The sequence below is a fragment of the Eubalaena glacialis genome, unplaced genomic scaffold (assembly GCF_028564815.1).
Source record: "Eubalaena glacialis isolate mEubGla1 unplaced genomic scaffold, mEubGla1.1.hap2.+ XY H_4, whole genome shotgun sequence".
Classification (NCBI taxonomy): domain Eukaryota; kingdom Metazoa; phylum Chordata; class Mammalia; order Artiodactyla; family Balaenidae; genus Eubalaena; species Eubalaena glacialis.
The window spans coordinates 89,191-113,476 of record NW_026871158.1 but is presented as its reverse complement, the minus strand read 5'-3'; the positions used below and the strand labels follow the sequence as shown (position 1 = coordinate 113,476).

At 37.1% G+C, this 24,286-nt stretch overlaps 1 protein-coding gene and 1 pseudogene across 1 annotated transcript; one reads left to right on the top strand and one right to left on the bottom strand.

Annotated features, from left to right (window-relative positions):
- Positions 1-12,845: 12,845 nt before the first annotated feature.
- Positions 12,846-22,554, top strand: LOC133083026 (RNA-binding motif protein, X chromosome-like). Its single transcript, XM_061179686.1, is given in 9 exon segments — positions 12,846-12,954; positions 13,663-13,760; positions 13,762-13,770; positions 15,720-15,903; positions 19,094-19,237; positions 20,388-20,502; positions 21,437-21,571; positions 21,644-21,732; positions 22,253-22,554. Coding segments are annotated over 9 exon segments (1,185 nt in total).
- LOC133083035 (protein SET-like) lies at positions 17,557-18,524 on the bottom strand (annotated as a pseudogene).
- Positions 22,555-24,286: the final 1,732 nt, after the last annotated feature.

Genomic DNA, 24,286 nt, shown 5'->3' with positions numbered 1-24,286 from the left:
TTCCAGACTCAAATCATGGAAGCGTAGACGGGGATCTAGCCTCAATTCAGACAGCCTCAGACAATTCCTAAGAGTGCCAGACACCCTCAAGGGTCCTACATGTACACTAGAACCCAAGACTCTCACCTCTGGGATCCCTGAGCTCAGGAGACCATAAAACCACTTTAGGACATGCCAGACTAACCTTGGAGAAGCAACAACCCACTTACGGAAAATCAGGCTCAGCTTAGGAGACCCCAGACCTACTTTAGGAAACCTAGACTTAGCTCAGGAAGCCATAGACCCATCTCTGGAGACCCTAGATCTGCCTAAGCAGACCAGATATCATCTCAATCATCCCCAGACAATACACCAAGTTTGTCCCACAGCCAAATAAAGTGCCCCAGGGCCACATCAAGGGTCTAATTTCAATTCAAGAATCAGCTGAACCTGGGTCACTGGACCAAGACTAATTACTTATTAAACACAGGGGACCCTAGACATATCTTAAGGGACTCCACACCTACCTCACTGGACCCCAGAACCACAGCAGAAGACCCATACTATATCAGGGACCCCCAGACCCACTTCTGAGCTCAGGGCCCAAGACCCAAGGTTGGAGACCAGACACCCACCTCTGAGGACCCAGACCCACATGCAGAACCTGAGACTTACCAAAGGTGATACCAAGCCCACCTCAGCAGACCAACACTTAGCTCAAGATAACCTGGACTCATTTCATGGGGTCCAAGACCAACTCAAAAGACCACAGTAGACCCAGACTCTGATCAGGAGAGAGACATCAGACCCAACTCAGACTTCTAACACTGCAGGCATCCCCAGACAACACAAAAGGGGGCCCAATACACAACTCAGAATACCCTTGGCTAAACTCTTAGGTTCCCAGACCCATGTCAGGGCACACAGGCTCAGCGCAGCACATCCTGACAAAACTCTAGGGATCACAGATCTAATTAAGGGACCAAAACACAGCTCAGGCCTACTAGACAATACGCCAGGTCCCAAACCCAATTCAAAGGATTCAAATTCAGGTCAAAAGATCTGAGACCCACCTCAATGGGTCACCATACCCACATCAGGAGACTTAAATTCAGCTTAGGCATCACCAGACCACACTCCAGACAGCTCTATATCTAATTCAGAAGCCCCAAATCCAATTCAGAAATTCCTAAATCACCAAATTAAGTGCTCTAAGACTAAGTTCCCAAACCCAAGATCCATGTCAGGTATTCAGACACAACCCAACACCATAAGAACACACTATAGGAGGCCCATTCTCTTTTCATGGGGCCCAAAATCACACCTAGGAACCTCTGTCCACCTCATAGGGCCCAGACAACCACCATGAACTCCAAAACCACATTAAGGGATCCAGACTCACTTCAGAAGACCTAAAAGCAAACTCAGAAGACCTGGCCTCAGTGTCGGAGACCCAAGTACCGCTTCAGGGGATTCTAGGCCCACATCGGGGATCCCCAGGCCTACTGTTAGGGAACAAAAACCTGTATCAGGGAACCAGCTTCACTCCAGGCATCTCAGGGAACACATCAGGGATCTCAGATCCATCAGGGGGCCACACTCAGCTCAGAAGATTCCAGAAGCAATTCACAATTTGCCAGACCCACCTCAGAGGAGCATAAACCCACTTCAGGGGAACCGGACCCTGTTCTGGTAACCCCAAATTGACCCCAGGGGACCCTAGACACTCCACTGGCCCCAGAGACCTACCTCAGCTCTGAAGATATCCATTCCCACCCCAAGGAGCCTAAATGCAATTTAGGAGCCCTGAACTCACTTCAGCTGACCCACATGTTTTTGCCCTCAAAAGATTAGTTGCATCATCTGTTGGGTGTGTTTTGGACTAACAGCTGTTAATGAAAAGCTTTCCTAGGAATATAAATAAAAGGATGATTATTTAAGGTGAAAAAGAATGTAAAAACCAACAACTGAGTTTCAAGGGAGTCAACTGATAAAATTTTCAGACGTGAAGCCCAAAGTGACCTTACATGGCAGAATGAGGACACTAAGGATAACCTATCTGATGATATTTCCAGTTTGTAGTCTGAATGTTTTGGTGATGGCATAGACATCAGAGAGGTTTCAGCAAACATGCAGAGAAGGTACTTCCAGCTACAACAGAATGGCCACAGGCAGGAAGCCAGAATCATGTTCAATGCCAGTCAGTTAATTAAGGACTACTCACTGGAGTTTTGGAGTTCTCTGGTGATGATGCTGGTAGTTTTGATAAGATTGCCCACAGTCATAGTTATTTACTAAAGTAGAACGTGGAAGATGCAGGAGTTTTGGTGACCTTCCTGAGTGGCCTACACAGCACAAGCTCCAAGAATAAAGGTTGCTTGTTTGTCTTCTGCTGCAATAGTCAATTTTTTTTTTTTTTTTTTTTTTTTGTAAAAAAGATAGAATTTATTAAAGGGAAGGGTCGCTGCCAAAACACCGGGCTGACTTTCTGATAGGGAGAGCTGACCCCGAGCATGGGTTACTTGTCTGTTTTTATAGCCAGGGAACAAAGGAACTTGCGAGTCATCTGCTGATTGGGTTAGGTTTGTATACTTCCAGTGTGCAGAGTGGGGGAAGAACAGGACAAATACCCTTCCTTATATGGGACGGGAAAGGAGCAGGGCAGAATGCCTCGGAAGGCTAAAAGATGTAATGGTTGCTACGTGACAGAGTGATGAGTCCCGTAACTCTCTGTTCCGGCGATGTTGGCCCTCTGAGTTTATCTTGTTCTTTGTACTCGGAGCACCACATTTCTCCCTCTCTTTAAATAAGCAAATAAAACAGCAATCCTCCTTTAACATTGCACCGGTCCCACCTTGGTTAGCTGTAAGTCTAAAGGTCTCCTATTCTGTACAACCACTCCTGCTGGAGAATTTATTTGTTCCTGTAGAGTGTTAATTTGAGCTGCTAGGTTGACAATCTGTTGTGTGAGTTCGAGAGAGCTGTCGAGCAGTGAAAATAGAGTTTAAAAGTCCAGCTGAGCCTGTTCCTATCCCAATGATAATCCCTAGGACTGATATTACAGTGAGGGCTGCCTGCTTTTGTTTATGTGATTGAGAGTATAACGGAAGCAGGATATGGTCACTCATAAGGGTAAGGTTAGGAATAATGTATGCAAGGGTACAGGTCCCCATTTAGTTGGCTGGAAGGCATAAATAAGCATTGGATCAGCAAAGGAAATAGGTGCTGATTTGTAGGGTCTAAGCAGATGTCTAAAGTGATGTTGAAGTAGGGTTTCCCTAAATGAGTACGGGAATGTTCTATGCCCCCATAGGTGGTAGCTAAAGTCATTCCAGCTAAAGGGGAGAGGCAAGCAATCTTTGGGGAACGGGAAAAAAGTTATAAGCCCAGTGAAAAGAAGGAATAGTAGGGTTCCACCCTATGTCATAGTCCTTGGGTGTCTTGAGTTTTCTGTAGTCTTCTTGTTTAATATTAGAGGGTTGGAACCAAAAATTGTGGTTCTGATAGGGACAACTTGGGGATGGGGTGGGGCAGATGGAGGTCCCAAAATAGCTAGCCTGTGTCCAATCGGTGGTGACATTGGGAGGTTTTGGGAAGTACATGCTGTAGAAAGGGGAATCAAAATAGTAAGTATGGGGATAGTTTGTTTTGTCGTCAGTTACGAGGGAAACCCATGTTTGAGTAGGGGAAAGAGCGAATGTATGATTACAGGCCTGGGAAATACTGAGGAATTTACCTACAGGGGGCCCTGGTCGAGAGAGAGGATACACATAGAGGAGCCGGTTGTGCCACAGAGACTGAGGAGAATATGGGCCCTTGAAGGTTATAGTGAGGCCTCTGATGTATGCGGTTGAGAAGTATATGGTCCACTGCAGGTATTACTCTAGAATTGACGGCCCATCCTGGTCTATTGAAATATGAGGGGGCTAAATAGGATTCAAGTTGGTTCCATTCATCTGGCGGAATGGGAATTGCCTTTAGGCCGTACTGACGGGAGACAGTGGTACATATCCAACAGTTTCTGTATGAACCTGGTGAAGACTGGTTGAGGAGTTTGAGGGCTTCCTGAACTGGCGGTAAATATGGGTGTCGACTGTATGTATGCACAGGAATGGAAAAAGGGAGAAGAATCAGAACGGTTTTTAGGAGGCTATGTTTAAGTATTGATAAAGTTGGTCCAGGGTATAATCTTCAAAGTCTCCTTGGAGGGTTTTGTCCCATGCTAACTGATATATGTATTGTCGTTGTTGGGTTGGGGTTAGATTCAATAGATGGGGGTTTTGGAGGTTTATATCTTGTAATAAGGAGCAGTAAAAGCAGAGTGCTGAGGCAGAAATCCGAGGCCAATCGGAGGGAGACGACGAAAAGGTTAGACTGAGGAGTTGACTCATAGTGCACATTTAAATTAGGAGCGGATGGTGTAGGTGGAATTAGAGTTATACCACCTTTGGGATATTTGAGTTAAGACAAAAATACCAAGAGGCAGTTCCACAGGAGTAGAATAGGATAACCCATGGGAGGGAAAAAGCCCAGAAAAAGAAAAGGAGGGTGACAAGATTAAAAAATCAGGCTATGGAGGCTTGAGGGTTGGGGGGGGCATCACCTGTCTTTTGAAGAGAAAGCGGAAGCTGTCCAAAGGCTCGCAACCACGAGGCATCTGGTGAATCACTGCTGGATTGAGGATTCTTGTCCCCTGGAGGAGGGGCTGCCTTTAGTCGTGACATATGGATCCAAGGAGTAAAGCCTTGTATTTTGGCAGCTGTAGGGGTGGCCAGCAGGGCTTGGTATGGCCCTGTCCGTACTGCTTCGAGTGGACTCCGTTCCTGGCTCGCTCCCCGCTCGCCCGCCGGCTCCGCCTCTCTTGACGCCCCGCCGCGCCGCGCCCGCCTCGTCCGCGCGCAGCTACGCCGCGTCCGGCCGCGGCCGCCGCTGACGGTGTCCCGGGATCCGCGCTCCTTAATGTGGCATCGGTCGCGACTCCGCGCCGTCCGGCGCTCTCCGGCGCTCTCCGGCGGGCCTGCAATAGTCAATTTTTAAAGTTAACTCTCAATCTCTTACTCTCTTTTTCTAAGGCTTCTTGAGAACCTCTTGAGCAAGAAAGGTCACATCCATGGTTAGGTGGAATTCTGCACCTAATTTGTAGTTGTCACATGTCTTTGTAGATTCATCAAGTTCCTAGAAAACTTAAATCAGAGGTAAAAATGTAGTTAAAGTGAGAAAAGAAGATAATCTAGTTAAAGATTTGATAGGGACTAATTAGCTAGATAACAGATAGCGGCCCATCTGGCAGAAAGATACTAATATGCAAAGTTGTCATAAATCTGTCTCATTAGGAGTTACCTAGAGTGCATGAAAATGGTTGTCAGATGGATTTATACTTCAGAGTTCATATGACCCTTTTGATGAAAGTATTGTCCCATCCATTTTGGAAGAGGAAAGTTCCCAAGTTTTGGATGGCAGGACACAGTTCCAAGTAAAGGTTAAATTATATTTAGGGCCTTCTCAGTATACTGTACTAAAATAACAAGGTAAGGAATATGTACTTTGACCCCCCCATAATAATAGTGTAAGTATTTGTATTGGTGGCAAAGTAGTATAATTTAAAATACCTAGATCTTTTAAACCGCTGTTGGTTATGTTACAGTGGAAATATGCATTGCTTTTTCTAAAAAGTATTTTAGTCTAGAGAGAAAATCTAAAGGTCCCCCCACTAAGTGTCAACACAAAGGATGCCCTTAAACCTGAGACAGTATGGGAATTTGGGGAAAACTGCAGGTTTCCAAAGGAAAGTGGGTAGATAAAATCAATCAGAAGTAGGACTGTGAGATTTAGCTCTGAATCATGTGAAAGAATATTATACATCTGGGGCTCCTGGGAGGGACAGAGTAATTCTTACAGGGGAAACAGCTCATGTAAGGAAGAAGATAAAGAGGGGTAATACACCAAGGGGGGAAGGGAGGGAGAGGGATAAATTGGGAGATTGGGATTGACATATACACGCTACTATATATAAAACAGATAATAAGGACCTACTGTATAGCACAGGGAACTCTACTCAATACTCTGTAATGACCTATAAGGGAAAAGAATCTTAAAAAGAGTGGATACATGTGTATATATAACTGATTCACGTTGCTGTGCAGTAGAAACTAACACAACATTGTAAATCAACTCTACTCCTATGAAAAATTAATTAAAAAATAGGTAATACAGTGTGAGGCTTATTATGGAGAGCTACAGTTGTAATAGGATCAGTTATATGGATAGCAAAAGTGATGCTGGAGTGGACAGAGATGAAAGATCATCAAAGAAAGACAGTTAAAATGGTGAGGGTAGAAAGATAAGGAACTCCTGGAGGCTGGGGACCTTGTTCCAGTGTCTTGGGTAGAAGCTGACCAACTCCTGATGTCACCTGCTTGGTGCCATGTTCTTAGGAAACAAGAACTATCTATCAAGAACTATCTGTCTCATGGTGCTATCCACTCCTGGGCAATAGAGAGAGAACACCTCAGTTTAAGGCCTCAGTTAGGGTGCAGTTCTACTCAAGAGTAACATTTACACTTTTTCAGTTGAGAGACACAAATCCTGGGTTGGAACCCCTCCAGTTTGGGCAGCACTTGTTAGTCAGGATGATAAAGATCAAAAGGCTCTCAACACTTCATCTGCGTCATAGCACCAGAAAACTGAAAAACAAATTAAGACCTAGGTAAGGAAAGAGTTTATTCAAAAAGACGATTGAATAGAACACTTTGATTTCAGAATCTGCAAGTATTTCAAAATCAAGTAGAAAAAGTATTCTTTAAGAGTAAAGGATGAGCAAGGCTAGCAGAAACCTAGTGGGACAGAAGCAGAGGGGTGAACAGGAGGTAAAATAGGGGTATTTTAACAGAAAATGTTTCCTCTGCCAGCTGATTCTCAGAATAAGCTGTTAGGGAATATGTTCTGACCTTAGTATATTAGTGATTCCCCGAAGTTGAGGGGCAGGTCAAAGTTTAGCACACTGTGAGGAGGAGAGAAGGCTGATTAAAGTTTGGTCAAGCCAAATCAGTATATATGTAATGGACAATTGTAGGCCATCACATTACTAGAAAAAGACCCACAAGGATATTAATAATTTCTAAAATATCATTAAATATCAAGTATGTTCAAATTTCCATTTTTCTCATAAATGGCAAACTAAAAATGTTTTCAGTTTCTCTGAAATAAAATCCAAATAAGGCTTGAACTTTGCAATTGTTCAAATGTTTTTAATCGTTTTCTAAAACAGTTTTCCTCTTCAATTCTTTATTTTTGTTTCAATTTATTATAAAACCAGATTGATTATCCCATCTAGTCTCCTATAGTCTGAATTTTGCTTCTTGAATCTATCCATGCAGTCTCATTCAACATGTTCCTCTACACACAATATTTCCTAAAAAATCAATAGCAAAATGTATGGATTATGCTTTGGCTTCTGTTTTATCAAGAATGCTTTAAAATTACCAGTTGTTCCTTTATTATTAATTTTATTTATTTATTTATTTATGGCTGTGTTGGGTCTTCGTTTCTGTGCGAGGGCTTTCTCCAGCTGTGGCAAGCGGGGGCCACTCTTCATCGCAGTGCGCGGGCCTCTCGCTATCGCGGCCTCTCCCGCTGCGGAGCACAGGCTCCAGACGCGCAGGCTCAGCAATTGTGGCTCACGGGCCCAGCCGCTCCGCGGCACGTGGGATCTTCCGGGACCAGGGCTCGAACCCGTGTTCCCTGCATTGGCAGGCGGATTCTCAACCACTGCGCCACCAGGGAAGCCCCGTTCCTTTATTATTATGGACATGGTTTCTGATTATTACTTTTTTTGTGTTCACTAAATCATTTCATTTACCATGGCTTTATAATCCTCTTTAATATCCAGAAAGGAGGCCCTTTGTTAGAATATTCTCTAAATGATTTCTGAATGTTAATTCTTCGAAATAAACTCTCAAAATCTAATTGAGAATGCAATATGCGTAATATGTATATACATATTATATGTAAGTAAATATGTATATATACATACAGATATATACATATATAAACATAAATACCTAAATACATGTATACATATGATAACCTTATAATTTTCATTCACATTATTTATATTATTTACATATTATTTAAGGTCATATTGGACTCATATTAGAACATCCATCTCCAATTGCTCAAGTCATTCTTCATGTATTTTAAAGAATTTTACTGTTTTCTTCTTCAAAAAAGTCTTGCACATACCTGAGAAAAAAAGTTTTTAATCTGTATAATAAGGATAAGAATAGTAGTCAATAGGATTGTGGCAAATTGTGGCAATAATCAAATGAGATAGTTAAATTCATAAGTAAATGAAGCACTTTCTATAGTAGCCAGCACAAAATATTTATTAGATATTTTTATTTGACCAGTTAGTCTGCAGTATTTATTCCCATAAAGGAAGTGGCCCTGTTTCTAATTCATTACCATTTGTATTGTCATACATTTTGTGCATGCTATCTTTAGAGGTTATGTCTGTAAACAGTATTGACACACAACCTTTGTCATCTGAGTAACAGCATTTATTTATGTTTATCATCAGTATACTAGCTTTTTAGCAAAATTTCAGCTATCCCCTAGAATTCACTATAAATTACATCTGGGGTTTCTACTTCTTCTTGAATAATTATTGGTAAACTGTCTTCTGTTAAATCATTTGTTATCCACCAAAGATTTCTAATAATTATTTTTCATTTCTTTTTATTATTAATTATTCTTCACTACAATCGTGTGTGTGTTCCGTCATGTCTTCCTATGCTCTTTTAGGCATATTATTAGTGAAAGTATACAATGATAATTTACTTTATGCAAAATATGCAAAGGAACATAATTTTAAAAAACCAGTTTCATGATTTTGACCAGTCTCTAAAAAAAGGCAGGATTACAAATTAACCTCAGGCTCCCACTTAATATAAAAGTAATTACAATATTTCCACACTTGTGTTGTGAACCCTGAATTATGTTTTAGGCATTGTGCTCAATGTGCTCAGTACATCATTTAACCTCACAATAACCCTATCTGATAATTCTTTATCATCTTGTTTCTGTAGACTGGGTAAATTTAAGAGTTTAGGTAGTTTACCCAGTTTCATGTAGCTACTAAATTTTGAAGCTTAGATTATTTTTTGTCCGCCTGACTTTGTATCATATTAAATCACCATATGCACTATATCTTGTAGACATTCATGTTTTCTGGTTAAAATTATTTTAACAGTTCCACTAAAAAATAAAGTAAGTAGCATATTTGCATAGCAAGCAAAATGCTTCATGATCTGGTCCTCCCCATTTTTCACCTATCAAAAAATCCCTGAACTCTCCCTACTGATTATATGGAAATTCACGTTATTCCCCCAATTTGCCTTTTACTTTTAACATTACATATTTCTGTACATTCTTCCCAGCAAATCTCATTGTATATTGTTCTCCTTTTTCTTCTCCTCCACTGCTTTTAATAATGCCAGGCCTCTGCAAATACTGTTATCTCAGCCTACAGGTTCCTTAAGTAGTATGCCAAATAGGTAACAGTACATTTTCAAATCTTGCTCAAAATACATCTCAGTAATGTTTTTGCCATATATTTTTTTAAAAGTTGGTTTTCTATAACAACAATACATCGGGGGAAATTACTACATTTAAATCATTTTTTCTGGAAATAGATTCCCAAAAATGTGGGCAAGTTTTAAAGCTTTGTACCTTGTTCCATTTTTTGAAAATGGACATAATAGTAATATTGTTATAGGAGTTCTAAAAATTAACTAGGTAATACAATATATGTAGACCTCTTATCTAAATGGCTGATTGAGTCTGATAACTGTTTAGAAAGTGACAGTCACTATTTTGTGTATTATTTTTAAATCACTGGAGCATTTTCTCATGCCTTTTATGGCACCTACAATAATGCATTATTTCCAATAATGCTTTCCCGATGGTGTCCTCTCAATGGTTAATGTATTAATTCTTTATTTGGATTATCAATTGATTATTAGTTGATTGTAATTGATTACACCATTCAATTTTTATAGCATTAATTACTGCATTATCAGTAAAATTCATCAATAGTATTTATTTTCCCAGAAAGATATTAAATTAAAACAAAGGGCCCATTTTACCTGTTCAAAATGAAAAAGAGTAATCAATAATGTCAACAAAGCCATGAGAAAAGTAATGTCTTTCTAGTAAGAATGTGATAAATATGGAGATATATTGTTAGAGTGGTTTTCATCAGCAAGAAATTAATACCAGTGCTAAGAGACTAGTAAGTGTCATTTCAAAAACAATTTTCTAAACTATATATAAATGTATTAAGATAGCTTAACCTTTGGTGCATGATTTCAGTGCCGAGCTGTTTACCTAAAGGAAAACTATTAAAAAGATAAATTAATATTTTAGCAGAAATGATCAGCACTATATTATTTATAACAGTACATGCGGAAATTCTAAGTGCTTCGTAACTGGAGAAATATTACAAAGATTAGCAGACATCAGTTTGTTAAAATAAAATATAAGCACTGAAAATGGAAGCTATAATATTGTTTTTTAAGAGTTGTGAATTTTAATATACATATTGATCCATATTATGTCTATGTAAACTGTAGACAAATTCCAGAGAAATTCAGGAAAAAATAAGTTTTAGTTGTATTCTGTTATTATTTAGATGTATATTCTAATATTGGATTTGAGTTTGCAAGTTAATTCCTAGAAGGAATAATTTTATAGTAGGGAAAAATAATCTGTCAGCAAATACAGTATTTTTTCAGGTTATTTCAGGTTACTAATTAAAAATTATGTTTATTATACATAAATTGAGATGAGAGAAATTGTCTTAAGTGGATTTGTTCATTTTGTTAATTTTGGAATTTTTAGTCAAAACACACGTATTTGCTTAATGAGAAGAGTGAAGATTAAAAATTTCAAATATGTCTATTTCAAAGATACTTAGGCTTTGGATTCCTAAATGTTTTAAATATTTTCAGTCTTTTCTCTTACTGTTTTTTCCTTACTTTTATTATTACTTAGTTTCCTTTTGCCCGTTTTAAAAAAATACTAAAGCGGACACCATGTGAGAGCGATCATATCGGCAACATTTGGGAGCAGAATAAATTATGACTGAATACTTGATAGTAAAATTTTGCTTTTCTCCTTTGTATTGATTAAATTAAAGCGGCTGGGAAAAGTATGCAGTAAAAAAGTAGAGGACACATTCGGCTGTTCCAGTTTTCTTTAGAGTTTCTCTCGTGAGTGTCTCTCGCGAGTGTCTCCCGCGAGTGTCTCCCGCGAGTGTCTCTCGCGAGTTTCTCTGTTCACCCCTCCCCCACCGCTACATCTTCCATCTTCCCTACCTCCTCGGCGGCGCACCCCCTCCCCTGCGGCTCATCCCTTCCCCCACCAACCGCTACATCCGGGTTCCTTAGCCTCTTTCTATAAGTGGAGCACTTGGCGCTCGACCGTTAATTTAGCTAGCCGTCGCCTGAAGAGACGTGGACGGAAGACTTCTGAAGAAGAGGACAAAATAAGGTAAGGAATTCGGCATTTTAGGGAGGAGAGAATAATTTATACCTCCGGAGAAAGAGTTGATACCTATATTTTCTCCTGTTGCCAGAGAAAGCATGGTAATTCAGGTTTTGATTTTTCTCTCAGGCTTTTACTGTAAGAGTTAATAGCCGAGTAAGTTGTGTTTGTATAAATATGTATGAATATACACTGTCTCGAGAAGTCTATCAGTTGTTCTTGAACAGTACGTTTAATTTTTGTTCTTCCGGAGAATCAGTTCCCCAGGCAGCAATGGAAAGCCCGTGAAGTTCCTGGATTTTGTCCGTGAATTCAGAGGGCGGGGGGAGGGGCGGAGATAGGTTTGAAATGCTGTGGGACGGAATACTGAGTAGATAGTTTAACTTTGATTAGCGGCGTACCCTCTTTGCTGTTTAACTTAGTTAAACCTGGGGGGGACTGAGAAATTTACCTTTGATTAGCAGCATACCCTCTTTGCTGTTCAACTTGGTTTTTTTCTCTCACTTGCCGGTAGTGGAGCGGACGCCGGGGTGCCTTTTTGTTCCACGTGCACTTTTTTTTTTCTTACGGGTGTTCTTTGTGAAAGCAGAGGTACTGAACAATACAGGCAAGATACCTAACTATTTTAACTTAAATGATTTAAAACTTGTAATTTTAGTTATCAAATGTCAAGCTGTTGATTCACTTGACCAAAACCGCCGGATTTTAACTTTGCATATAAATTACGTTACTCGCTTTGGACCAGTGTTTCTTAAAGTATATCAGTATAAGTAAACACAGTTTAAATTTCCCTCAATAAAGGATGTAACTCCCTCCTTTGCTTTTTTGACTTACCATTTTTAAAGTTTGTGGAAAAAAAATATTTTAAACAGTCTTTGATGTGTAATCAAGAAAAATGTAAGTAGATGGGAAAAATTTGAAAATATGTTTAAGGTATTTTCTGCACATTTCATAAAACGTATTAACTGTTAGATGTGTAGAATCTGGGACCATTTTTTATTGCTTATTTTTTTGTTGTTTTTTGGAAATGAAGTCTTGAACCCTGCAGCTCAAAAGAATTTATAGTTGTCTTCTAATCTAATTTTTACATACAGGTTTTTGTAAGATATCTATAAAAATGGAGCATTTGTTTGTTACGCCAGTGCTTGTTTTGCTTTGTGTTACAAGTTTCCTCTCTTTTAAGTAAGAAACGGCAGAAATTTTCACTGATACAGGGTACTTCACTTGAGTTTTAAACAGGTGTAATAAAGTTTGATACTTTTGGCTTATAATTTATTTTTTGCTACATGTATAAAGATATATTTTTAATTATTTACAGAAAAATGGCAGAAGCAGATCAGCCTGGGAAACTGTTCATAGGAGGTCTCCATGCTGACACCAGGGAAAATTCTCTTGAAGTGGTATTTGGGAAATATGGTCGCATTACGGAAGGTAATTTTTAGAACCAATATATGTATCTATTCAAAGCAAATGTGTATTAAATATACACCATTGAACAGCTAAGTTAAAATGCTTTTTCTATTCTTAACACATGAGCACTTTTTTTTTAAGTTTCTATTTTTTATCAGGAAAGCACTGGGCAATGAGGGAAAGTGTACACCTTAGGGTCTCCTACTACTGAGAAGGGAAAAAAGCAGCGTTTTTTTCTTCCCCCCACCTGCGCTTTGTGGCATGCAGGATCTTAGTTACCTGACCAGGGATCAAGCCCGCGCCGAGTGGCATGCGGCATGTGGATCTTAGTTGCCTGACGAGGGATCAGACCTGTGTCCCCTGCATTGGGAACGTGGAGTCTTATCCACCGGACTGCCAGGGAAGTCCTAGGGCTTTTTCAATATACTGTGGTCATAGGACATGAAATAGGATGAGATATGCTAATTGTAGAATGTTTGAAATTATTGACTCTGTTTTTAAAATACTGGAAGTGATATAAAATGAAAAGGGTTTTTTTGGTTTATTTGTTTTTGTTTTTTGTTTCATTTTTAAGTAACTTTTGGGAGGTTGTTACTGTACTGTGTCCATAACATCAAATTAAGTTAAGGAGGCCTTATGAGAAATTGTCAAAGGATTGATAATTTTGAAAACATGAAAAGTTCAATTTTATGTGAAATTTTAAATTAAAAAGATTTATGTGTTTTACAGTTATTTTGATGAAGGCTCGGGAAACAAACAAGTCTAGAGGCTTTGCTTTTATTACTTTTGAGAATCCTGCAGATGCAAAGGAGGCTGCCAAAGATATGAAATGGAAAGGTAAGAGTCTTTTAATAATATTTTGTGTTCTCCATTTAGTACTATTTCTAGATTTTTTTTTTTCTAATATTCTAAAGTAACATAATGCCATATAAGCCTTCACTCTCCTTTTTGTCACATAAGTACTGGATTGTCTGGTTGGAAAGAGATTGAAATTAACATTAGCTTTAACAATATATTTTAAACCTGTTTTAGCATTCAAACGTAAAAGTAAGTAAGTTCTAGCCTGTACAGCTCTCCCCAATATCCCATACTGTTATTCTTAAGTCTTGGCTTATTTGTACTTAAGAGTCACTCTTCCATGTGTCAGTGTTACAAGTAATCCTCTGTCCCTTAAAACTGTACTTTTAATTGCATATTTGCTCCAAGACTTTTTTTTATATTGTAGGTAATATTTTTCCCATTTCATATTGCAGGTAATATCTTTCTATATTCATCATACTGTGAATTGTTAATTGTTAAAATTACCTCCAGTGTTTCTCAGTTCTCATGGTGTGGAACACATACATTAATTCCCTTTTTCCTATAGCTTGGTTTCTGGTATGCTGCAGGCACTTGGCACATGTTGACATGTTTTTACTTTACTTTCATATTTTAAGGTATGGTAGTACCTAAAAGTTGATTTTGACTCATGATTTTATTTTGGGTGCAGAGATAAATTTGCGTTATGAAGAATAGTTGATGGTGATACCCCCACCCCCGTTTTTTTTTTTGTTTTCAAGCACAAGAATGCATAGTTTGTGTAGACATTATTCTTAAATTCTTTATTCAACAGATATTTTATTGCCAGGCATTGATTTAGCAATTGATTAATGGTTGTGGGTAAGACAAAATACCTATTTTCTTGGACACTTGTGTTCTAGGGTGAAAGATAAGAAATGTACAAGTAAAAATAAATACGATTTCATATGCAAAACTATTAAGGAAAATAAAGTAGGTAATTTCATTAGAGCTTAAGGGGAGTGGTGGACACTATTTCTATACATATAGATCTAAGAATGTTAAATCCTGAATGTTGGGAGGGAGGCAGCCATTCGTAAGTCTATGGAAAATATTTTGGATCCAGAGACAGAAAAGGAGGCCCTAAAGTGGGAACACATGGCTGTTGAGGCTGTTTGTATTGGGCCAGGGCCCATCCATATCCACCAGAAGTCTTAGTAGGAATATCAGCATTTAAAATTGTTTTCCAAAAATAACATGAAACAGTGTTTTATATAGAGCAATTATATTATGATTTGAATTATGTTTTCAAAAATCACTTTGGTCTGTATAAAAGGTTAATTTAGGAAGTTGTTGGAAGATTAGGAAATGTAAGCATCTCTGAAACATAAGAATATGAAGTACTGTTATAATAAATTACTCTTTGGGGACATGTTTAAAGAATTGAATAAGGCAAGAAATGTTAAGGACCAAATAAGGGCTCTATTTTAAAAAAACATCAAGGAAATTATTAGAAGTAGAGTAAATACAGAACAGCAATCATGTTGGAAAATTTTCTTTCTCTTAATTTTTAATAAATGCTAAAAATAATTAGGAATAACCATTTTGAATAAATAACTGAATAATTTTATTTTTTAAATGACGCTTATACTTTTATATATCCTTGGGGCACTGAAAACTTTGAATGGTAGAAGTACAGAAATGAAGTGAGTTTAGTTATCCATTATAGAAAATAAAAGGGTATATTCTCTCATGATAAGTGAGAGGTATTAATCTTCTTTTAATACCAGAGGACATTTCAGGGCGCTCTAATTGCCAACACATGCACTTTGTGTTGGATGACTTAATGAAAGGCAGTTACTAATTAAGTCTCATTTATTTGGCATGGTGAAGGACACAGTCATTTCAGAAGAAAATGTTTGCTTTGGGGAAAAAATACTGATCTTGAACTAGTGCAGTAGTAAATAAATTTGATGTAATGTTACTAATGCTATACTTAATCTTTTTAGTCTTTGGATGGAAAAGCAATTAAAGTAGAGCAAGCCAAAAAACTATCTTTTGAAAGCGGTGGTAAACAGAGACCACAACCTCCTGCAAGAAACAGGGGCCGTCTGAGAAATACGAGAAATCTGAGATATGGAAGAGGAGGAAATGGAAGAGCAAGAGAGCATCCCTCACGTGGAGGACACTTGGGTAATGTTTTAAAATACAAGGCTGCAGCCATAGGACCGAAAAATAGTTTAACTGTATAGAAACATCTCAATTTTTATTCCATCCTTTATGAGCAAAGTAGTCTTTAAGAATTATTAGATGATGAATTACATTGATAGTCAGAAGTATTTCTAAGTGGTAAAGAATTATTGTAGTTATAAAATGACTTAACTAGATAATGTGCAAAAAGTTAATCACCTTACAGGGAAACAGCATAAATTTTAAACTAAATTCAGTCTCTAGCATAAATTTTAAACTAAATTCAGTCTCTTTTACCATTATTACTGATTGTTTCTTTTCTCCAAGAACTTTTCTACAGAATTTACTACTATCGATCATACATTAGAATTTTTCACTTTAGGGCCAATAACTTTATATGAGTTTAAATCAATGATTCATTCATAATCTATTAAAAATACATTGATTAATTTTATTCTGAGAGTAGCCTTATTGCATCATAAAAAATACTAGAGAATCTTGAAAACTACACAACAGAAAATAAAAGTCACTCAGAATATCCACAATTCAGGGATAAACACTTCATATTTTAGGTTTCACCTTGCAGTATTTGACATCTAAGCAACTCTCCATTGTCATTTTGATATGAGGCTTTTCTACCTGGGTCTGTTGTTTGCATTTGGGAAAATACCTTAGGGAAATAAATAGAGCTTTAGATTCTACAAGGTGTCTTTGATTCAGGAAAAGAGTAAAAACCTCTGCTTCAGAAATATGTATGTTTTCTTTGTGTGTGTATTAGAGGAGAAAGTCTTTGAAAATGTATTTTTTGGACTTTTCAGAGAAGTTTTCTACTTAGTAAGAAAAGGAGGAAAAGCACTTTGCATTTCAAAAACTTCCATATATCTAACAACCTTTGCTTCATCTATTAACCATAACCAGTCTTCAGAAATAAAACATTTAGCTTCTTTTTGTGATAATTAGATGTGTGAATTTTAGGAAATGTTTTTTGCAAGTTCAGTTAAAGGGTGTGCCCATTTTAAGATAACATAGTTTTGTTCTTTTCCCGCTAACTTGATCTTGAGAAAAGTTTACCAGTTCATATTCTCCCATGTGTAAGAATACTCATTTTTTCTTGCCTGTGGCAATACAGGGGAATTGGAATATATCTAAACATCTTTCTGGTTAGAAAGGTAAAACAAATTTTCAATATTTAATGTGCATTTCTTTTTTCTTTTTTTTTTTACACATTTAGTTTTATTGTAACAAAGCAGCTTGTACACTCCTAACGTTTAAAACTGAGCATCATCTTTCCTTTCCAGTGAAACAAAAAGAAATATTTAAAAATAAACAGGAACAATATTACAATAGAGAATGTCAATTGCAGATAAGATCCTACAGGTTCTGCTGATTCTCCCATCGAGTGGCAGGGCTCAGGTCATCATTAGGAGAGAATTTTATTTTAAAAGTGTCATCTTAAACTGCAAGGATGTCCGTTAAACATCACAATTAAACATGCCAAAGGAGAAGCCATGTTGTCAAAATGCCCACTTAACCCACCCAAACATCTCAAACCCACCCTTTGCTGACCTTCTATAACCCCATTTTTTTAAGTTTCTTTTTTCTTTTTTTAAACAAGAGAAAGTAGACAGATACATGTTGGTAAATGCTAACTGTCCATATTCACAGAGAGACACAGTGCAATCTCTGAGTCCAATATTCAGAGAAAGGAGGAAAAAAGCTAGAATTCTATGCACTACTACACAGGGGCCTAGCACCCTCCAGCTTCCAGCAGAGCTAAGGGAGCAGAAGGTTTTTCTTTTTTCCCACAGACCATGGTGGTGTTGATTCCATAAAGCTTCTGTTGAGACAGGAAGGGATAAAAATGAATCTGGAACAGAAAGGCGTAGAGATTCTTTTCCCACTGAATTCTGCTCAAGGTATTTCCCCCCAAAATAAATTGTGAGCCATGGTATAAAGGAGAAAAGAGACCTCAAAAACAGGGCAACTGAGCACAAGAGGAGAAGGAGAAAAATAAAATAAAAAGACTGCAACTTGCTCCCAGGGACTGGAGAAAATTAAAAAAGGAAGGTTGGAATCCATCAGTGTTCCATTAGTCATCTTCTCCTTCATCTTCCTTCATCCTTACCCCCTTCTTCATCAGTATCTTCCAATCCTTCTTCCTCTTCATCATCATCATCTTCTTCTTCTCCTTCCCCTTCCTCATCATCCATGTCTGGAACCAAGTAGTACTGTAATGGATTTGGCCAAATATCATCTTTGATGACCTCTCCTAACTCATCTGCACCTGCATCAGAATGATCAGTAAGCCAGGTGAAGAAGCTTTCTGGTTCCTCACGCTGTCTCTTCCTGCTGGCTTTATTCTGCGTTTGACTTGAACGTTCTGTCAGATCCTTCCCGGATTTCCATTTGATTTCAGTGGACTTTGAAGATGGATCACCACTCTCGTTCAGATGAAATTCTTTGGAGAGAACTTTATTTTCGAAGTAAGGGTGTTCATCAAAATACAAATCTATTCTGTAACCTGATTTAATATCTTCAAATTCTGTCACTTTGACTCTTGTCAAATAATGCAGCGCCTCTTCATCCTCCTCCCCACGCAGTGCAGATGCTTGTGGATGGTTAACAAATCAATAAATACGTATTACATCACTACGTGATCCAAGGTTGGTTGAATCCATGGATGCAGACCTAGGGATACTGGGCCAACTGTAAAGTTATAAGCAGATATTCTCCTGCAAAGGGGGTTGTTTGTATGTATATACTTAACTTTTAGGTAATGCATTTTTTATTTTTAATGTTGTGATTTATACCTAGGATGTTGTGTTTTTAAAAAGCTTCCTTGACACCAGAATTATATAACTAATAACTTACCATCTTCCTCCTAATACGATCAAAAATTCAGTTTTATATTTAATTTATCCAGGTTTTTCTGTACTCTCTCCCTTCTCCCCAAACTGCTTTCATACCAGTGGTTCTTGAATTTTTTCCTAGATTTTCCAAACTGACTTTTACGGTAAGTCTTTGAACTGTACTAACTTATGTGTCATATGAGGAAACAATCTTTTTGGTTTAGACAAATATGAAAGCTGAAGACTGGAGTAATTGTTTAGTGAAAATTTATAACAATAAGTGAAACTTGACCAATGAAAAAATGTTGATTCTACTTAATTAAAAAGATTTCATTTAAACACAGGTGGTGGTGGATATACTCCTAGTCTCAAGGCGAATTCTTCCAGGGGACCCTCTCCAGTTAAAAGAGGACCATCTTCGAGAAGTGGAGGTCCTCCTCCTAAAAGATCTGCTCAAGGACCAAGCAGTAGTAGGATGGGAAGACGAGGTAAATGCTACGTAATGCAGAGACAGTTGTTTCTTATTAATGAAAGTGAGCTATTTTAAACAGAATGTTTAAGCAAAATGGAAAGTGAGAAGTATATGAACATGTTTACCGATCACTAATTTATTTATTGATTTGTGGTTGGGAAATAATTTTTCAGTTTCTAATTATAGATGTAGTAGGTGATTAGCACTGCAGTGGGGAAAACATTGCTTGTAAGTCCATGTTTGCTATAGAATTCCTCTTAGTTTAAGTTGCTGCTAACACTTTTTGGTTAGTAGGCTTCTTTATCACATAGTTTCAATATCAGAATTTTCATGAAAACTATGTCCTGGGAGAGAATGTTCTGGTCTGTAGAGTAGTTTAACTATGTATATTGGCCACCTGATTTTTTATTTAATTATTTTAAACAGTAACTGAAACTTGCCATATGAACTGTACTTTGTGCTCTTAACTTTTTTAGCACTGTTTTCTGATCCTTAATATGGTACAGACTTGAAACAGTCATTATCAAATTGCCATTTTATGTGTAGAACATTAATGAAACCAAATGTAGCACGGTATTCACTTCAAAATACAAAAGAAGCTAAGAAGCCTACCCTTTCCGTTATTAGATGGTTAGCCTAGTGAACAAACAAGAGAAGAGAAAGGTTGACCTCTAGGGATTAGGAATAAGAATTAACACATGAAGAGAACATTATTTATGGGAGATAGTTTCATATTTTGGAAGTGGTACAGTGTTTTTCAAATGAGCCCTTTAAGTATTGCTAATAAACAGTAGAAGTCACTATTGCTATCATCATAAAAGGTCAATAATTAAGGCTGTACACTTAAAGGAGAGAGCCAACCACTTGGTGATTGAATATGTGACAGTAGTTACCAAAAATTATTTTTTTGCTCAAATTTTGAGACGTTTTCCCTACTACTGGTAATTTAAAGGTTATGCAAAATGTATAGGGAACGGGAGATGTCAGAAAATAGAATGTTCAGTGGTAACATTTAAAGGGAAACAAAAATGTGCATAAATGGAATTTTAGAAGGAGTAGTTTTTTAAAATGATTTTGGAGAGAGGAAGGATATCAGTCTTTTGAATTTTTCTTTGAAACATTACTGTCAATTTTGAGATACTTACATAAGCATTTTTAAATTAAAGGCTCAGAATCACGTGGAAGAAAAAATAATGGAGGTTCTCCTCATAGAGAGCCAGTCCCTTTTCGGAGAGTTGGCTATATGTCATCAAGAGATGGTGGTTATGCTATTAAAGATAGGTAAGAAAAAACACAGTATATGAATTAAGTCATGGTTAATTTTGTTGTTCTTGTTGAAATTTACCTAACACAAAATTGAACATTTAAAAGTGAACAATTCTGTGACATTTAGTACACTTAACAGTGTTATGCAACCACCAACTCTGTTCAGTTCCAAAACATTTCATTACCCCTAAATAAAATTCATAAGCAGTCACTCCCATTTTCTCCCCCTTGTCCCTGGTAGGTACCCATCTGTGTCCTTATCTATGAATTTATCTAATCCTGAATATATCATACTAATGGAATCAAACAATATGTGACCTTTATTATCCAGCTTTCCCTTGGCATAAATGTTTTCAAGGATCATCCATGCTGTAGCATGAATCAGTACCTTAGATCTTTTTTTTTTTGGCTGACTAAATATTCCATTTTCTGTGTGGTTAACATGGTTTATCCATCTGTGTGGGTTATTCCCACCATAGTGCTGTCATGAATATTCCTGTACAAGCATTTGGGTACCTGTTTTCAATTCTTTTTGAGTGTATATATACTTAGGAGTGGAATTCCTGGGACATACAGTAATTCTTTAATTTTTTAAGGAACTGCTAATCTTTTCCACAGAGCCTGTACCATTTTACGTTTCTGCCACGCACATACATGATTTGTTTCTCTGCATCTGCACCAACACTGATATATTCTGTTTGTTTTTTTTTAATTATAGCCAGTCTGATAGGTGCAAAGTAGATATTTCATTTTGGTTTTGAATTGCATTTCCCTAATAAATGCGTTGAGCAGCTTTTCATGTCCTCGTTGGTCATTGTATATCTTCTTTGAACAAAAGTATATGCAAGTCCTTTGCCCGTTTAAAATTTTTTGTCTTTTTGTTGTCTGAATTCTTTATATATTCTGGATATTATAAGTTGCATTTAAAATTTTATCTGCTTTATTTAAGTTATTCAAGCAGAGATCATCCAAGCTCCCGAGACAAAAAGGATTATGCTCCAGCACCAGAGTCCAGCAGAGTCTATGCATACCGTTATTATGGACATTCAAGTTCTCGGAATGATCATCTCTCTAGAGAACATAGGTAATATAAAATTTTGTGTTTTTATCAAATAGCTTCTTGAAATTCTTAATTATGACATTCTTTTAAATTTAGTGATCGTGATGGCTATGGTGGAAGTCGTGATAGAGATTATTCTGAATATCCAAGTGGAAGCTCTCACAGGGATTCATATGAGAGTTACGGTAAGAGTCCAGTTACAACTTGTAAATCATAGAATTAGACTTAACCAGATCATTGTTTACTCTAATTTTACTTCTGATTCCTCAAAGGTAAAACTGTGTTTAGCATGGCCTTTTTGATAAGTTGAAGATCTTTGAATTATTTTCTTGATAGCTCACTTAAAATAAAATGCTATGAAGGGTAAATTGGCAGTCTCATCTTTTTTTCTCATTGCAGAAAAACTGTTTTAACGTTTAAAAATAATCAGAGTGCTATTAAAAGTATGAAGCATAGGAACATTGTGAAGGTCAGAATTTCAGTCCATTTTCAGAAAATTTACTTTAAAATAAACTACTTAGGCTGAAAAATATTGCTCGCTCTTTTAAATAAATGTGAAAGTCCTTCACTGTTGGGACATAGTTTATATTTTCATAGCAGAGACAGACAAAGCCTATCTTTTCAAATATTTAGCACTTTAAGTCATGTTATATGATACCAGAAAAATTTGTAATGTTTAAATTTTATCAATCATTAACTTCACAGGTGTCTCCCATGGTGCACCAGCAGCACGAAGGGCCCCTGTGACTTACGGTGGAAGCAGTTGCTATGATTATAGCAATACAAGAGATGGATATAGAGGAGGTCTGGAAGGTTACTCAAGCAGCCAAAGTAATACTTATTCAAGTGGTCGTGAGCCTGGAAGAAAAGAACAACGAGGGTTTTCACCCTCTGTGAATAAGGGGTACCTTGCTCCTCGTGAGTCATACAGTAGCTCAGGTTGGGGGGCTTCCAGAGGAGGTAATGCGGGAAGCCAATATGAAAGAGAGGGCCAAAGCAGATGTTAAAAGTAACACTCAGTTATGTACCGAATGTTCTTTACAAAGGAAAAGTTTAAGTTGTTTTCTTTAATTGATGCTTGAATACTACTAAAAGAAAAATGTTGGTTTGGGGGAAGAGGCATATATTAACTTTTCCTCTATGAATTTTCAGACAAAATGAAAACATGGAATTATTCAAAGTACTTTCGTAGTTAATATTAATTGAAAAATAGAAGTTGTATTTAAAATTTAAGGTTCAAAATTTTCAGAGTAAAAAAATTTCATGAAATATTTCTTGTCGATTATACTGCTGAGTTGAACAAGCATAAAACTTTTGTTTGGAGGGTGAATAGTGCTGTTTGCCTAAACTTTTCCTGTGTGTCTTTGAACATGAATGTATTCAAAATTAAGCAATGTGTTATTTCTCCATCGCAAGCTGTGACTGTTTTCCAATTAGGCTAAACAAATTAAATGTTCCTTTTTGAAAGCTTAAATGTATAAAAGGTTTGAGAAGTCTCCAAAAAGGCTGAAAAACAATGTTTGCATTATTACTGAAATTCTATGTGTCTTTATCCTTTTAAAGCAATAGTATAAATGAAAGGAAAATTTAGCCATGTGACTGTAAAGAGTTTAAGAAATGTTGAGGTTAAGTATCTATTTTCTGATCCATATTCAAGTGGCTGATGACCAACGTGGGAATAATGGTAATAAAACCAATTTTCCACTTAAATGTAAATGGAACCAGTTAAGTTTTCTGATTATATATCTTAGTGAAAGTTAGTACCCCTGGATTTTAAAACATTGGGAAACGTTTTAAGTAATACTGATTTGAACTTTATTTTGGCGTACTTGATGTAACACAAAGGGTTTAGTAATATACTCATAAGTGTAGAGTTATCTGGAGGGTTAAGGGTTTTTTGTCAGTGACTTCAGGTGACATTTAATTAGTAATGCTTTAAATTTGGGAAGAAACTTGAGTGTAAAAACTTTAAGCCAAATTGGAGTCTGCAAAACTAGTACAGAAATCTGCAATTTCCTTTTAAAGGAACAGCAAAAATGAAGTTAAGGCGAAGGAGAGTATTATTTGAGCCAAACTGAGGATTATAACTCAGGAGACAGACTCAGAAAGTTCTGAGGACTGTTCCACCTGTTAGAAGTCAAAGGCATAGTTACATACATTTTGAAGAGAAAGGACAGTGTATCACATCAAAGTGACATACAGATATTTTACATGAAGATCACCAGGGATACGTAGTCTGGGTAAGCAGGTACAAAGTGAGCAGCAAGTCAACATGATCCCAGTACAGAGCTGGGAAAGAACAGTATTCTTTTTAAGAAGTTACACCGTAAGTGTCAGAGGAAAGTAAAAATAATTGACCTTTATGATCAGGAAGGCACTCTGTCTTTGAGGAACTCTGGCTAATGTGTAATGCAGACATTAGGAAGGGAGTGAGGATGTCCAAATGAACACAGAATTTTATGTTTAATTTTTCTTGGCTGGCCTTAAAGTACCATATTTCATAAAATCCTACTGGACATCAAAGGTTTGCTTTTAGTATCTAACATATCAGGTTGATGAATCAAATCCTTAAAAGGAAGGGTAAAGCAAACCAAGTTTCGAACCCAAAACTGAACCGATTACTTTTCCTGAGTACATGTTCATGAAAAACCCATAAAACTCTTAAATGTTTAACAGTTGGGTGATCTTAAAAGTACAGGGATATTGTGGGTTTGGTTCCAGAAGAGTAAAGCAAGTCAT